At 47.8% G+C, this 17,055-nt stretch overlaps 1 protein-coding gene across 1 annotated transcript in view; it reads left to right on the forward strand.

The window, feature by feature from the left end:
- The window catches only part of HOGA1 (4-hydroxy-2-oxoglutarate aldolase 1), a 23,286-nt gene extending 7,704 nt beyond the window's left edge, over positions 1 to 15,582 (forward strand). The window contains exons 2-7 of the mRNA XM_049645511.1: positions 3,803 to 3,931; positions 4,136 to 4,263; positions 4,773 to 4,907; positions 5,159 to 5,255; positions 6,908 to 7,041; positions 14,843 to 15,582. Coding sequence (XP_049501468.1) covers positions 3,803 to 3,931; positions 4,136 to 4,263; positions 4,773 to 4,907; positions 5,159 to 5,255; positions 6,908 to 7,041; positions 14,843 to 14,992 — 773 coding nt within the window. The 3' untranslated portion in view covers positions 14,993 to 15,582. The remainder of the gene's footprint in view (positions 1 to 3,802; positions 3,932 to 4,135; positions 4,264 to 4,772; positions 4,908 to 5,158; positions 5,256 to 6,907; positions 7,042 to 14,842) is intronic.
- Positions 15,583 to 17,055: the final 1,473 nt, after the last annotated feature.

The raw sequence follows: 17,055 nt of genomic DNA on the forward strand, positions 1-17,055 counted from the left end.
AACAGAGCATGAACGGGGGAGGGTCAGAGAGAGAGGGAGACACAGAATCTGAAACAGGCTCCAGGTTCTGAGCTGTCAGCACAGAGCCCGACGCGGGGCTTGAACTCACAAACCCCGAGATCATGACCTGAGCCAAAGTCGGACGCTTAACCGACTGAGCCACCCAGGCGCCCCTATAATATGCTTTAAATTTAAAATACTTCATAACTTCATAACAGGGGTGCCTGGCTGGCTCAGTTGGTAGAGTGCACAACTCTTGATCTCAGGGTTGTGAGTTTAAGCCCCATGTTGGATGTAGAGATTACTTTAAAAAAATAAATAAGGGGAGCCTGGTGGCCTCAGTCCGTAGAGCATATGACTCTTAATCTCAGATCACGGTCATGAGTTCAAGCCCCAACATTGGGTGTGGAGCCTACTTTAAAAATACAGTAATTAAATAAAAAATAAAAAGGTAAAATACTTTATGACAAAAATATTAATGGAAAAAAATAGGGTCTGTCATACTAGAAAATGTTGGAGGCTGCTAAATTAGACAAAAAGCAAGGGTGGTGAGGTGTGACTTCTGAAAGTGATTGTAAAAATGCATAAAATGCATGTGTTTATTTGGAAGATCTTAAATCCCTTATTAAAAGTTTATTGCATACAATTTCAGATTGGCTAATTAGGAATTTGGAATCTTTAAAGAAGTTTAAAACTGGCAAAATTCAACTAAAGTCTGCAAGTTAGTACCTTACCAGCGCTAATTCTCTGGTTCTGATCATTGTACTAAATAAATAGTAAGATCTTATCATTGGTGGAGGTTGGGTGAGGGAGGTGTGGAAATCCCCTGCACTATTTCTGCAACTTTTCTATTAATTTAAAAGTAGTTCAAAATGTCAAGGTTTTATTACAGTTGTGCCATAGGGAAAATGGCCACTAAGCCACCAACTCAAGTATATTCTCTTGGTAAGGAGATATGCATCCCCAGCCCCAAACACTCACTCCTCTTCCCAGGCCGCTCTGGCTCCCTGGAGTGGCCAGCCTGACCATGGGGCCAAGAGAGAGTAGCGTCTGTGATGAGCCCCTTTGTCTTGCAGCTGGAGGGGACGGGAGAGGTTCCTGAGTGCGGCCTCCCCTCCACACCAGCCATCCTCCTCCACCTCAGATGGAAAGCTGCCACCCTTCTCATTTAAGGCTTGTGCACTTTCTCCTGACTCCATAGTAATCACAGCTAACACAGACGGCAGGCCGGGTTCTCATCCAAGCACTTTATACATAGTATCTCATTTGAGCCTCACAACAATGCTTTAAGGAGAGCACTGATACTCTCCCCATTTTTCATGTGAGGAAGCTGAGGTTTGGTTAAGCCACGTGCCCAAGATCTCATAGCTGATCAGGGGCTGCACTGAGAGCTACACCCAGGTTCCTCTGAGTTCAGAACCGCTCCCTGTCTTCACTCCCCGACCCATCCGGGACCCTGGCCCTTCCACTCCTCCAGTCCCCTTGCTGCACCAGCAGAGAGAGGCACATCGGGCCCGAAACTGGGCATCCCTCCAAGGAGAAGGAGGGGGCTCTCGCCAGCATCAGTTCACAGATTTCAGGGTACTTTCTCTTACCTTTTCTTGTTTGGGCCTTTAACATAGCCTTATAAGGTAGGATCAAAATGATTTTATTACCATCCCAGAGAAAAGGAAACAGGGACTCAGAGACCTGATATAACTAACTTCCTCAAAAGCCAGAGGGGAGTTGGGTCCACTGCGTCCCCGACTCTGTGATACTCCCTCTTCCCTAGCCTGGCCTGGCCTCCTCCTCGGGAGTCAGGCCTGGGTCAGATGCTCCTTTACAGGAGACAAGGGAAAGGCCACCGGGAGTCTTGACCACAGGGGCCTGCTTCCTCTCTGAGAGCGCAAGACCCAGCGGTCTTAACTGCTCAGGGGCCCGTGGCACTGGCCGCCAGAATGAAGCAGGACTTGGGAGTGAGTGGACATGGCTGAAGAAGCAGCTGGAGTAAGAACCGGGCTGGGCGGTGGGGGCAAGGTGGGGGCAAGCGGGCAGGGTTGGGGAGGGAGGGAGATGTCTTTGGCATTTGCACAGAGGGACTGGTGAAAGCCTGACCTCAGAATCCTAGTCAGAGGGTGCTGGTCCAGTCCTCTCCAGGGTTGGCAACTCAAGAGTGGGGATGACCCACTGGGAAAGCACTAACACCATTTGTACCGAGACAGAAGGAGGCTCCCGGCCTGACACGGAGAAATGGATCCTGAGGAGGCAGCACAACAGAAGCCAAAAACTATTTGCCTCAAGATGCTCCCTACAATATCACCAAGGCAAAAAAGCTGGCAGGGGGTGGGATTGCTAAGTATCCAGTGAGCCATTCTGGCAGTCCACTGAGTGGAATCTAATGGTGTAGCGAACAGCATGGAAAAAGGTTTGTGGTGAAAAGTTGACTCTACATCACATTGTGTCCCTTAAGGATGACTCACGGGAACAGTCTCTCTTGGTCCCGATGCCAGGAAACTGTGTGTTTCCCCCGGGCAGCTGCTTTGCTTTTATCTGGAGTTCTGCATATCTGTCAGCTGATCACATTTCCCTTTTAGCTTGGACTGTCAGGAAGCTCCAAATCAAAATGATGGCCCATCTCCCTCAACGGTGCAGTGGGGATTTTGTATTGTAGATCAGTATCACCTCCAGCTTTCTTTTCATTCCTTTCTCCCAAGCAGTCTCCTGTTTATTAATAGTCTCGCCATGCCATATGCTGTATTTGTCACCTATTTAAGAACAGTGTTTTGAGGATGGACTGGAGTAGAGAGGAGGAAGAAGAGGGTAGAGAGAGTTAAATGAAAAAGCGGAGAGGAGGACGGTTTTACTAACCTTCCCTTCGGATTCAGTCAAACAGCATCAAATCTCCTGGTCTCTCATGGATTTATATAAAAGAGTTGACACCTTACCTGGTGATGTTAGAAACTTCTCACATGATCAATAAAACAGGAAAATGTGAAGTAAAATAATGAGGTATCACTTTTCACCCAGAAAACTGGCAAATATTAATTCTGACAATACCTGGTGTTGACACGGATGAACACTAACGGACTCTTCTATGTGCTGATGGGGTATGAACTGGCTATTGAGAGAGATGTTTGGCAAGTGAAAATGCACATACGTGTGACGCAGCAATTACAAACCTAAAGAAACCGTGGAGAAGCTCAGACATGGGCACAGAAGACTGTAGAACATGGTTGTTTCAGCATTGTTTGTAATAGCAAAACTAAGGAAACATTCTAAGTGTCCTCGAAGGGAAAATGAAAAGTAAATTGTAGTCTGACTTCAAATAGAATATTCTGTAGCCATTAAAATGAATGAATCAGACCTGTGCGCTGCTATGGACAAAGCTCACAGCATAATCTTGAGCAAAAATAGCAGACTGCAGAAGGTTGTATGATCTTGATTCCATTTCTATACAGTTTAAAATGGCCACAACTGTTATATGTCGTTTATGGGTCCATATGTATGTCTTAGGGTATAAGACTTGAGTGGGAACAATAGCACCTGAGTCAGGACGGTTAGAGGAGGAAGAAAAACGTGATAGGGGAGGGTTGCCATGACTGTTGGGTACGCACCTGTGGGTTACATTATCATCGATTCTTTGGGGTATAGCTGACACATTTCATTAACACAAAGAAAAACGGTGTGGACACTGTGACCGCAACTGGGTGAAACATTCTGCCTGCCTCAGGACAAAGATGAGAAGGAGATATGCGCAAAGCTATGGTGTTGGGGAGGTAGGAACCTGTGTGAGTGTAACACCAATATCCTGGTTGTTCATCAGGCTTCGTGGTGCAGGGCTCCAACGGCGAGTTCCCCTTCCTGACCAGCAGCGAGAGGCTGGAGGTGGTGAGCCGAGTCCGCCAGGCCATGCCCAAGGACAAACTGCTGCTAGCTGGCTCTGGCTGCGAGTGTGAGGCCACAATGCTCTGGGCCCTAGGGGTACTTGGGGGTGCCTGGGGTGGGAAGCCAGGCTCCTTGGCCCTGGGGTTGGTTCAGCCTGCTGGTTCCTTCCCTTCTGCCCCCCTTGCTTGCCCCAGGGTCCTAGCCCTGCCCTTCTGCCTCCTGCTCTCACCCTCCATGGCCTACAGGGAAGACTCCCTCTTTCCTCCTGCAGCCACTCAAGCCACGGTGGAGATGACTGTGAGCATGGCCCAGGTTGGGGCTGACGCCGCCATCGTGGTGACCCCTTGCTTCTATCGTGGCCGCATGAGCAGCGCCGCCCTCATTCACCACTACACCAAGGTAGGGTGTGAGGGTTGGGCATGGGTTTGGGGCCTGGGACCAAGGGAAGGCTGGACGAGGAGAGGAGACTGCCTGGGGAGAGGAGACAGAGAGGCCAGGGGCCAAGGGGTGAGCCTACTTCCATGAATGACACCTGTGGGACGGGAGGGATGCCCCCAGGCGCTAGCCGCCACCTGGTGCCGGGCCACTGGCCCGGCCATACTGTGTTGCTGTTTCCTCCGCTCTCAGATGGTCAGAATGATGGTGTCTTCCTCACAGGGTTGTTGTGAGGACTAAGTTCCATCAGAAAATAGAGGACTTAGAACTGAGCTTGGCACACAGAAAGCACTCATGAAATAGTACTCATCAATTGCTTACAAGCAGGGCACGTGGCACTGTGACTTCTAGTCCAGGAGGTAGGCCTGTCCAGGGGCCCCGTAGCGCCCCAGGCCCGGAGCTGGTGGTGGTGGGCTCGTGGCGGGCCTGGGGCAGCTGCCCTATGCCTCTCCCCTCTTCTCTGCCTCTCGCAGGTCGCTGACCTCTCTCCGATTCCTGTGGTGCTCTACAGTGTCCCAGCCAACACGGGGCTAGACCTGCCGGTGGATGCGGTGGTCACGCTTTCCCAGCACCCAAACATCGTGGGCATCAAGGACAGTGGTGGCGATGTGAGTGGCAGCAGCTCCTGGCTGGGGCTCCTTCCTCTTCTCCTGTGCTAGCGACTTCAGGGCAGCTCTGGAACCCACTCCAGTCCTGGGCTCCTGTTTGGGTTCTTTCCATCGTGTGGGCTCTCTGGGGCTTTGTCTGAGTTCTGGGGCGGCTCTCTGGGGCCTGGGCTCTCCTCCCACCCTCGCTCAGCCCCCTTCTCCGTTGGTGTTGAGGCTCTGGGTGCAGCTCTCACCCGGGTTTGCTGTTGCAGGTGACCAGGATGGGGCTGATTGTTCACAAGACCGGGAGGCAGGATTTCCAGGTGTTGGCTGGATCGGCTGGCTTCCTGCTGGCCAGCTATGCTGTGGGTAGGCCTCCCGCCGCTCTCACACCGTCATGGGTGGTACACCCAGGACCCCTGCCCACCTGCCCCCACCGCCCTGGGTGTGCTGGGAGAAACCATGCAGGCTGCGTCTGGGTCTGCAGGGGGCCCTTTGCCAGCCTGTCTGCTTGGAAACCTCAGAAGTCTCAATATTGGGTGCTTACGAGTGACCTTGGGCAGAAGAGGGTGGCTCTGTACCATCCTTGGTCTGTAGCAGGGATGCCTGCTGTTCTAAGTCCTGAGCTCAGTGCTTCGGTAACAGACTTAGCTCCTCTGATGTCACCTTGTAAATCATTCTCTGAGGACACAGGCCTTAGGGCCTCTCCTCTCATCCAGGAGTGTGGCTTCCTCTCACCTGGGTGCTAGGCCGGAAGGAATTGTCAGACCTGTAGGAATGGGCCAGGGACCTTCAGCTGCCTGATTCTGTTCCAGTTCAAGGTCCTGGGAATGTCACCATTGGACCAAATGAGCTTGTCTGTTGTGGGTCAAGGTGCTTGGGTTCGGGTTGGTTTTAAGCCCTCAAGGGGGAGGAGAAGAAGCATTTTCTCCCTTCGGCTGAAGCCCCAGCAAGTGCAGATCTGAGTTACTTTTCTGGTGCTGCAGAGGGCAATGCCCATTCCTTTTTCCTGGTCTCCACAGACTTTGGCTTATTATCTAGGACCTTGCACGTCTCTCCTCTGCCACGTCACAGTCTCTAAAGAGCAATGGCAGAAGAGGGGACCAATTGAAGCCTCGTTCCTGAGGGGGGCAGCTGGAAAGAGCACAGGCTCTGGAGGCTCGGGGATGTGAGTTGGAATCTCAGCTCTGCCGTGTACTGAGTACCACCCGGCAAGGTGTTCAACCTCTCTGGGCCTGAACTTCTACCCTCTAAAGCAGGGGGGTGTTACAAGAATTTGAGAGCATTGGCCCCGTGTCTGCATAGTGCCTGGCACAGAGTGGGGATCAGTAAATGGCAGCTATATAAGCTCATTCCAAATTTCTCACTCTCCAGTCTTGAGGCCACTCCTAACTAGACGTAGAATCACATCCCAGGCTGGCAGAGTGGCAGGGCCTCCTGAGATCACAGCCAGCCCGTTTTCGTTGCCCAGATAAGAACAAAGAGGACCCGGAGGTCTATGACTTGTGCAAGTTCATGCAACCAATGGGAGGAAATGCCTGGTCTCCTGACTGTGTCCAGAGCTCTTTCCACTGACCCCCACCCCCAGCACTGTCCCAGGCTGAATTCACTGGGGGGAATAAGATTTCAGAAGAGCAAAGGCTTCCTGTCCACTCCACCCCCTTCCCGCACGGATGAGTCAGGGGGCTATTAGAGGATCATGGAGGTGTCAAGTGGCAGGTGGGACTTTACTCTGGGAGGTGTATTGGGGGGGGGGTGCACGGAAGGAACTGTTCTCAGGTTAGCCTCAGGCTCTGTTCCCTGACCTTCAGCCTGTGGGATTCTACTTCAAATATGCTGGCAGCTTTTCTCTCTGGAAATCTGTTCTCTGTGGACTCACAGAGCATGCCTTTGACATGGCTGGCCAATGGCACAGAAATCCACATCCTCTCTCCCCAGAATAAGGGGTGCTGGGGACCAGGGTCTGACATTGTCTGTGAGAAGAGGCTCTGGCTGATGTTCTGCATCTTACTCTGGGGCAGGAGCTGTGGGGGGCGTGTGTGCCTTGGCCAATGTCCTGGGGGCTCAGGTGTGCCAGCTGGAGCGACTCTGCCTCACAGGGCAATGGGAAGATGCCCAGAAGCTGCAGCACCGCCTCATTGAGCCAAACACTGCGGTGAGTTCCCAGCCAATGGCCCCAAGGCACGGGGTGGGGTGGGGGTGGGGGGGGTGTCTGTGTCCTCACTGGAGCAGGAGCCAAGGCAGGCACAGTGGTCCCCACTTAGCCTCTTCCCTTTCAGAAAGTCCTTTTAGAGAATATCCCAGTGTGGGAACTCCTTGTGCCTCTCCAGAAAATCATGACTTCAGACAAAGTTGAGCCCTATTGGTTGCATTGGAATTCATCTAGGGTGCTAGTTAAAATTCTAATCCTGTAGGCCCAGGAATAAGCCTTGAAACAAACATCTTGGCTGATTGTGGTGACATAAGTAATCCCGGGACCTTGCTTAGAGATGCACTGCCTAGAAAGAGTGAGCCGTGGGCCTTTTCATCAGCTTTATAAAGGGCCAAATCCTGGAAAACAGAATGATTGGGAATAAAGGAATTGGAAGGCTGGAGGCATTCAGAGCCCAGATTTCCCAGGAGAGTTTTGTCTTCAAATAGTCTATTTCTGAGGCATCTGGGTGGCTCAGTCAGTTAAGCATCCGACTCTTGATTTCAGCTCAGGTCATGATCTCATGGTTCGTGAGTTTGAGCCCTGCATCAGGCCTTACCCTGAAAGCATGGAGCCTGCTTGGGATTCTCTCCCTCTCCCTCTCTCTCTGTGGCCCTCCCCTGCTCACACTTGCTCATGCTCTCACTCTCTTTCTCTCTCTCTCTCCAAATAAATACATAAACATTTAAAAAAATCTATTCTGCAGTCAGACGGTGTACTTGCCAGACGGCAAGTCAAGGAGAAGAGCCAAGGTGGAATGCCTGTCAAGAGCCAGGCAGTGCTGTTCAGAGCCACACTGGAGTCTGAGGCAGGAAGGAAAATGTGTGTTCCTATAGACACGTTTATATATATTTTTTACTTTATTTATTTTATTTTTTAAATGTTTTATTTTATTTTTGACAGAGAGAGAGTGAGACAGAGACAGAGACAGAGACAGAGCATGAGTAGGGGAGGGGCACAGAGAGAGGGAGACACAGCATCTGAAGCAGGCTCCAGGCCCTGAGCTGTCAGCACAGAGCCCAACACGGGCCTCAAACTCACAGACCCAGAGATCACGACCTGAGCTGAAGTCGGACGCTCAACCGACTGAGCCACCCAGGCGCCCCTCTATATTTTAAATTAAACTTTTAATTATGAAATAACTGTAGATTCAGATGAAGTTGTAAGAAATAATACAAGAGAGTCCATGTGCCTGGCCTCTAGTTTCCCTCAATGGAACATCTCACAAAATTAAAGTACAATATCACAACCAGGATTTTGACATTGATATAGTCAAGATACAGAGTATTTTTATCACCAGAAGGATCTCTCATGTTATGTTTTTATGGTTACATCTACTCCTACCTCCATCCTGTCCTTAACTCCTGGCAACCACAAATACGTTCACTGTTTTTATTGTTTTGTCAGCTCAAGACTGCTATGTGAATGGAATCAGAGTATATAACCTTTTTTTAAAAAAAAATGTTTATTTATTTATTTTTGAGAAAGAGCATAACCGAGGAGGGGCAGAGAGAGGGAGACAGAATACCAAGCAGGCTCTGAGCGGTCAGCACGGAGCCCTACGTGGGGCTCAAACCCATAAACCGCGAGATCATGAGCTGAACTGAAGTTGGATGCTTAACTGACTCAGCCACCCAGGTGCCCCAGAGTATATAACCTTTTGCAATTGGCTTTCCTCACTCAGCATAATTCCGTGCAGATTCAAAGTTGTTGCCTGGGGCAATAGCCCATTCCTTTTTATTGATGAATAGTGTTTCATGGTACAGCCATACCATAGCTTGTGTAACCATTCACTTGTTGAAGGACAACTAGATTGTTTCCAGTTTGGGACTGGTTTTTTCTATTTTATTTTTTTTTAATGTTTGTTTATTTTTGAGAGATACAGAGTGCAAATGGGGGAGGGGCAGAAAGAAACACAGAATCTGAAGCAGGCTCCAGGCTCTGAGTTGTCAGCACAGGGCCGGACTCAGAGGTCGAATCACAACTGTGAGATCATGACCTGAGCCGAAGTCAGACACTTAACTGACTGAGCCACCCAGGCGCCCCAGTTAGGGCCTATTAAAAGTTGCTATGAACATTCATGTACAAGCTTTTGTGCGACCATAAAATTTCATTTTTCTGGGATAAATACACAATTGGTAGGTCATATGATGATTGCATGTTTAGTTTTTTAAGAAACTACCAAAATGTTTTTCGGAGTGTTTTACATTTATATCAGTGTAAATGTATGACTGACTCATTTTCTCTGCGTCTTTACCAGCTTTAGGCACTGTGACTACTGTTTATTTTAGCCATTCTGATAGGTGTGTTGTAACACTTCATTGTGCTTTCATTTTGCATTTCTCTGATAGCTAATGCTATTGAACATCTTTTCATGTATTTATTTGCCACCTCTATATCTTCTTTTTGTCCTGTCCCACCATCTGTATATCTTCTTTAAAAAACTTTTTTTTCAATATTTATTTATTTTTTGAGAGAGAGAGAGAGAGAGAGAGAGAGCGAGCAGGGTGGGGCAGAGAGAGAGGGAGACACAGAATCTGAAGCAGGCTCCAGGCTCTGAGCTGTCAGCACAGAGCCCAACATGGGGCTCAAACTTACAAACCACGAGATTATGACCTGAGCCGAAATCAGACACTTAACCGACTGAGCCCCGCCTGAGCCCCAGGCACCCCTATATCTTCTTAAATTAAATGTCTGTTTATGTCTCTTGCCTATTTTATGATTGGATTTTTTTTTTTACTGTTGAATTTTGGAAGTTCTTTCTTTATATCTTTTAGATACCAGTCCTCTGCGAGGTATGTGGTTTGCAAATATTTTCTCCGAGTCAGTAGCTTGTCTTGTCATTCCTTTTTTTTTTTTTTTTTTGTTTAAGTTTATTTGTTTATTTTGAGAGAGAGAGAGAGAGAGAGGATCCCAAGCAGGCCCTGCACTGTCAGCAAAGAGCCTAACATGGAGCTCAAACTCACGAACCATGAGATCATGACCTAAACCAAAACGAAGAGTCAGACACTTAACCTCCTGAGCCACCCATATGTCCCTTGTCATTCTCTTAACAGGTTTTTTGCGGGACAAAAGTTTTTAATTTTGATGAAGTCCAACTTATCAATATTTTTATTTGTGTTTATGCTTTTAGTGTCAACCCTAAGAAGACTTTTCCTAGCACTAGATGGTGAAGATTTTCTCCTGTTTTTCCTAAAAGTTTTATAGTTTTACAAGTCCATGACCCATGTTGAGTTAATTTTTGTATGATGTGTGAGACTTAGATGGAGGGTTTTTTTTTTGTTTTGTTTTGTTTTTCTTTTCGCTTCTGGATATTCACTTGCTCCAATACCATTTATTGAAAAGATGATCTTTCTTCCATTGAATTACTTTTGCACCTTTGTCAGAACTCAGTTGGGCATATTTGTGTGGTTCCATTTCTGGGTTCTCTGTTGCTTCCATTATCTATGTCTATCTATTCCTCTGTAAAACCACACAAAATTATTCTAAAGTTTATATGCAAAGGCCAAGGAATTAAAAACTAGCTAAAACAATTTTGGGAAAAAATAACAAAGTGGGAAGAATTAGTCTACTGATTTTAAGATTTAAAAAAAAAAATTATTTTATGTTTATTTTTGAGAAAGAGTGTGTCAGAGTGTGAGCAGGGGAAGGGCAGAGAGAGAGGGTGACCCAGAATCTGAAGCAGGGTCCGAGCTGTCAGCACAGAGCCCGACGTGGAGCTCGAACCCACGAACCATGAGATCATGACCTGAGCCGGAGTCAGACGCTTAACCGACTGAGCCACCCAGGCGCCTTTGATTTTAAGATTTATTATATACCTACAGTAATCAAGTCTGTGTGGTTTTGCAGAAGGTATTGAATTTTGTCAGATGCTTTTTCTTCATTGATTGATATGATCATGTGATTGTTTTTCCTCTTTAGCCTGCTGATACGGTGAGTTACATGGATAATTTTCTAATATTGAACCAGACTTGCATTCCTGGAATAAACCCCACATAGTCATGGTGTGTAACTTGTTCATATGTTGCTGAGTTACGTTTGCTAATTCTTAGTTTAAGATTTTTCTGTCTATGCATAGGAGATATTGGTATGTAGTTTTCCCCCTTTTTTGGCACTGTCTTTGTCTGATTTTGGTATCAGGGTAATAATAGCTTCATCAGTTGACTGGGAAGTATTCCCTGCTCTTCTGTTTTCTGGAAGGGACTGTGTAGAATTGGTGTTAAATCTTCTTTAAACATTTTTTAGAATTCTCCAGTGAGGCCATCTGGACCTGGAAATTTCTTTTGAGGGGAGGTTTTTAAAAGTACAGCTCTGCCCTTGGCCTCCACTGACACCTCCCTGACCTGAAGGGGTAGGAATGCTTCCTTACTGCTTCCCACCTGGCCTCCACTGACTTTGCAAATATGTCTGGGGGGAGTAGCTTCCTTAAGTGTGGGCGGTGGTGTGAAAAGTTCTGACTTTCCTCCCTGGGCCTCTGCTGAAAACATCTGTTGTGGAGGGGGTAAAGTGGGGGGTAGAAGTTCTGGCTCCCAATTCAACCTTTGCTGGCCTGGGTGGGGGTAGGGCTATAGTTTTTTTCTGGGGTGCTTGGCTGGAGCAGAGTGGTGATGGCCTAAAAGTTTTCCATCTTGCTGGGCTGCAACTTCTTGGTCCTTGGCTTGAGTGAACAGGCTTTTTTGGGAGCTTTTATTATCTGTATCCATTGAATGCATTTCAGCATCGCCGGCTGCTTCAGCTTCAAGTGGAGGCCAGGGAACTTACTGCTGTGTTCCTTGGGTCCTGAAGTCCCTAGTCATTCTTCTTTCCCTCTGCCTTTTGGAGTCTCATGTTTGTTTCTATGTAATGTCCAAGGTTTTTTAGTTATATTTGTTGGGAGGAATAGGGCGAAGTACATTTATTCCCTCTTCCTGAAAGTGGAAACTCTAAGTTTCTTTCTCTTTCTTTCTTTCTTTCTTTCTTTCTCCCTTCCTTCCCTTCCTTCCTTCCTTCCTTCCTTCCTTCCTTCCTTCCTTCTTTCCTTTCCTTCCTTCCTTCCTTTCCTTCCTTCCTTCCTTCCTTCTTTCCTTTCCTTCCTTCCTTCCTTCCTTCCTTCCTTCCTTCCTTCCTTCCTTTCTTTTCTCCAGCCCTGAGATCAAGAGTTGTAGGCTCTGAGCCAGCCCTCTAAGTATTTTTCTAAATGGTAATCCCTCCCCGTAGAACATTAAACTATTTGAAAAAAATTTTGAAAAATTAAAAAGTAAGTATATTAAAACATCCTTCTTCTAGTTTTAAGTATTATATATATTAAAAACATAATTTATTATAATTTTGCTTTCCCAGCTTGAATAGAAACAACCTCATCAAAAATTTGTTTTTCTGCATCTACTCCTAGAAAAAAAAAATGAACCAATGAAAAATGCATAATGCATGTATAGAAGGGCCCGCGTTTGCTTTTGCCTCAGGTTACATGTGGCAGGGCATGGGTCTGTTGGATCTGGTCTTTGTTTAAAACATTGACACTTTGTTCATTTATGGATTTTTTTTCTTGCATCGGTTTTGATTTTTTTAAAAATATGGCACTAAATATTACTTACCTTGATGACTGATTTCTTTGGCATTCCCTTAAGTTTTGCATCTGAGCTGGTAGTCCCAGGCTAAGCGGGTAATGTTTTGTTTGGGTGAAGTGGGGGGTGGGCTCTAGATCTCCCTCACAGCTTATAGCTTTACCTCCAAGGGGCAGATTCACTTAGAGTTAGAGAAGGGACAGCTGGGGAGGCAAGCACGAGTCTCCTGGATGTGACGGTCCTCCTGGGATAGGATAGTCTATTCAGAGGGTGGAAGAACTGCAGAAGTGAGGCCCATCAGGGAACACACTGTCCTTTGTGTACTGGACATGCCGCTGGGGTGGGACCTCTGCTCTCCACTCCCACCCACCTGCAGGAGAGTCGGTCCCAGAAGCTGCATTCCCCCAGGACAGGAAAAGGGGTAACTTTTAGGTCTCCTGGGATCGGGTCTCACAGTGGCATTTTTCTCGTATGACTCTTGTGACGTGGGGTCGGTGTTGTCCTCTCCCTCGTTCTACAGATGAAGCAGCGGGCGGCCCCTTGGGAAGAGAGGATGTGTGCTGCCGTCCTAGCTCTCTGCATGCCATCCTGCCTTACTCTCCACTCTGTGCCTCCTCCTGTGCCAACTCTGGGCACACACTCAGGAATGCCTGGAACACCTTTCTGCTGCCTGGGCTGTGGGCTCAGCCACCCCAGGAGCGGCTTGATGTCACCCTATTGCCCTGCTTGAACACAATGTCCTTCCTCCGCCTTCCCACCCAGCCAGCCTCCTGCCCTGGCTATATTTAGGACTTTCCGTGCTCTTTACACACCAAAGCATTCAATTCTTTCTGTGGGTCTGAGGAGGGGGCAACTCTGAGATCTTATACACCTATGGTGGACGAAGACTTTTCTCTAGGTACTTCTTGTTTCTATCCTCTCTTCTAGGTCTTTCCCACCCCGCTCAGGTTTTGGGTGAAAAGCCCAGGTTATTAGAACATCATGGCTGAGGCCAGGCTTAGGAGGAGGGTGGCTTGTCACTCATTCCAAGAAAAAATTCCCTGGCGTCGAGTGGTAAATAGTTACTAGTTAGTCATTCATCAGTGGCTCTCAACTTTTTTACCCCAAGAAACCCCTTTTACTATTTTACCCTTCGTGAAGCCCACCCTTCTAAGGTTTTAACTTCCCTTCAAATAAAACTTTATTAAGTAATGATTACATTCTTAGTTTTTGGGTAGTCAAAGAGTCTTCTAACACTTCTGATCAGCATGAAATAACCAGTTGCTATGCCAAAAGCCAAGAAGCTCGATAATTCATTTTCTGTAAGACCCCATGCATGATTTTAAGTTATGACAATAGCTTTAGGTCCCTCATGACAATGGGTAACACTTTAGGGATCATGTCGTCCAGCCCCCTCATTTTTTTAGACAGAACTTGCTCAGATACAGTAAGTTCGTGATATAAGGTTACACAGTGAAACTTGTCAGGGCAACTGATGCGTTGTTTTTCAGAGTTGGGGTCAGCGAGGCGCTATGGGTGGGTGGGGGTCCCTGCTGCAGGGCCAAAGTCTGGACTATGCCTAAAGTTCTCACACACCCTTCCCCTTCCTGACTCCCAGGGCACACCAGGCCTGGGAACTGGTTCCTGGAACCTGGGCTGCAGACCTGTGATGATCTAGTGCCCAGGCCCAAAGTATTGCTATCTTCTTGCATCCCAGCTTGATGACCAAATGCCACTTTTCTCCCCAATGGGGTGGATTTTACCCCTAAAACCAGAGGAGGTGACTTCCTTCCTTAATCTGAATTTTTGGCATTGTGTTCTCTACTGCTGACCTGCCTTCTGGTCACTCAATCCGGATTTCCAATCTACCCTGGTGTCACAGATTTGATAAAGTTACTTTACAAAGGGGGGGGGGCGCCTGGGTGGCTCAGTTGGTTAAGCGACAGACTTCGGCTCAGGTCATGATCTCTCAGTTTGTGGGTTCGAGCCCCACATTGGGCTCTGTGCTGACAGCTCAGAGCCTGGAGCCTACTTCAGATTCTAAGCTTCCCCCTCTATCTACCCCTCCCCTGCTCACCCACTGCGTCTGTCTCTCAATAATAAATAAACGTTAAAAAAAAAAAAGTTACTTTACGAGGGGAGGAGGGTGGGAACCTTAACTTTCTGAGAGTGACACGTGTCTGGATCCCAGACATGTGTGGGCAGGGATTCCCCAGTTTCTTCTAACAGGCCCTGCTTCACAGGTGACCCGGCGCTTTGGGATCCCCGGGCTGAAGAAAACCATGGACTGGTTTGGCTACTACGGAGGCCCCTGCCGCGCCCCCTTACAGGAGCTAAGCCCCACGGATGAGGAGGCGCTGCGTATGGATTTCACCAGTAATGGCTGGCTCTGAGAGCAAGGAGAGGACATGCCTGGCCTGAGCCCATCTCGTCTTCCTGCCTTGTACCTGGAGCTGAAGAGGCACATGGGCCTGTTTCCCTAGTTCAGCCTTGCAGCTGGCCTCTGACCAGGCTCTGCTGTGCACACCCACTTCCTATTTTCATAGTCCTATGACTGCTGGCATTTGTATCCTGAACTCTGGCTCTCTAGAGACCTTCAGTCTGGGAAGGAGCAAGTGCTTTCCTGTGCCCCAGGACATGTGACTAGGATCCAGAGGGGAAGAACAGGGGGGGCAACCAGGTGCAAGGAAGGTCATGTATCTTACTGATGGGAAGACCGCTGAGACTTGGGGTATACACCCGAGCCCAGCACATGCAGCACAGAGCCCGGGCTATTCTTAAGAACCCAAGTTCTTACTCCTTCCAGGGAAAGTGGTCGGTTAGGAAACCTGATCAGAAAAGCATCACTAGCCTTTGAAATCCAACCCCACCCCCACCCCGTCTGCATTCCAGACACAGCGCTCTTTCCTAAACCCATTTTGATCATCTCCTATTCTTATCTCTAGCCTTGATCTTAACTAGAGAGCACAGACCCGGCCCAGTGACTTACCAGAATTGGTAAATAATGACACCTGGTGGATAAATGTTACATTCTAGGAGACTTCTAGCTAACCTAGGTCTGAAACATTAGGGAAGAAGACTTGGCCTGAGACCTGGCCATCCTCTTGCCTGTAGGCACTGTGCTTTTATTGTTAAAAATAATATTTTGTTCTTGCAATAAAGTTGAGTAAGTTAAAACAGTGTGGCTATGTAAAAATTGACACTTCACTGCTAAGCAAGCCTTAGGTTTCCTGCCTAGATGTCAAGAACCTTCCTAGAGGCGATTTAACTTTTTTTAAGTTTATTTATTTTTGAGAGGAGAGGAAGCGTGTGGTGGGGAGGGACAGAGAGGGGGGAGGGACAGAGGATCTGAAGCAGGCTCTGCACTGACAGCAGAGAGCCCAGATGTGGGGCTTGAACTCAGGAACCATGAGCCAAACTCAGGAACCTGAGATGAACTCTGACACTTAACTGCCTGAGCCACCCAGACGCCCTGAGGCAATTAAACTTGTCAAGGCCTTCTCAGCTTTGAGAGAGGCCTTAACAATACTCAGCAAACATAGGTATTAGATTAGCAGTGGCCTAGAGGAAAGGCTTAGTTGAAGTTTTGAGTGGGAGGCAGGAGGCAAAAAAGTTCAACTAAGATATTTAGAAACATGTAGCCCATTAATCAGAAAGGTTGCTTTCTCCAAAAATGTTTAACTTTTAGTGATACTTGACTAGTGGCAGTAAACCAGGGATGAATTTTTTAAAAATTACTCTGGCTGAAAAGAAAGGTAAACAGATTCTTGTTTAGGACAGAGGCTAGAGGGAAGGTATGAATCTTCAACTGAAATCCGCCATCTGGATGGTACTGAGGCTTGGGGCTTAGCACTTGGGCTCTTCTCACAGGCGAAGTCTGGCAGATCTGGGCTCAGCGGAGAATCTAGCTTAAGGAATGGGGCAAAAAATTAGGGCTCGGGAGGCTGGCTAGTACACTGGTAAAGCACTCAACCTCTGGGCTTAAATTAAGCAGGCCTGCATTTAAGTTCTTAGACCTGCCACTTATGGTCTGGGGACCTTGGACAGCTACTTCGCTGCCCAATCTGATCTGTGATTTGGGGATAGTAACAGTCCCTTTCTCTCCGGGCTATGTAAGATCGTGTGTGTAAAAGGGGTTAGCATGGCAGGTGAATGTTGCACATTAGCTCAGCTGGGGAAGGATTACTCTACTTGTTGCAGGAAAGGGAAACCCCAGCAGTTGACCTGCCCGAGGTAACCCAGCAGGTGTGACAATAACTGGTCTCAGGACGTGGGTACTCTTGATGCTCCGGGCAAGAGATACAGTAGAAAGTGATTTGGAAATCAGAAAGACTGAGAGACAAATCCCACTCAGTGCTGCCACTTCCTAGTTTGGGCAACCTGAGTCTGTCTGATTAAAAAAAAAAATGCCCCTACCCTGCAGAGGTCTTGAGAATTAGGTACTATGTAGTAAAGC

The sequence above is a fragment of the Panthera uncia genome, chromosome D2, assembly GCF_023721935.1.
Source record: "Panthera uncia isolate 11264 chromosome D2, Puncia_PCG_1.0, whole genome shotgun sequence".
Classification (NCBI taxonomy): domain Eukaryota; kingdom Metazoa; phylum Chordata; class Mammalia; order Carnivora; family Felidae; genus Panthera; species Panthera uncia.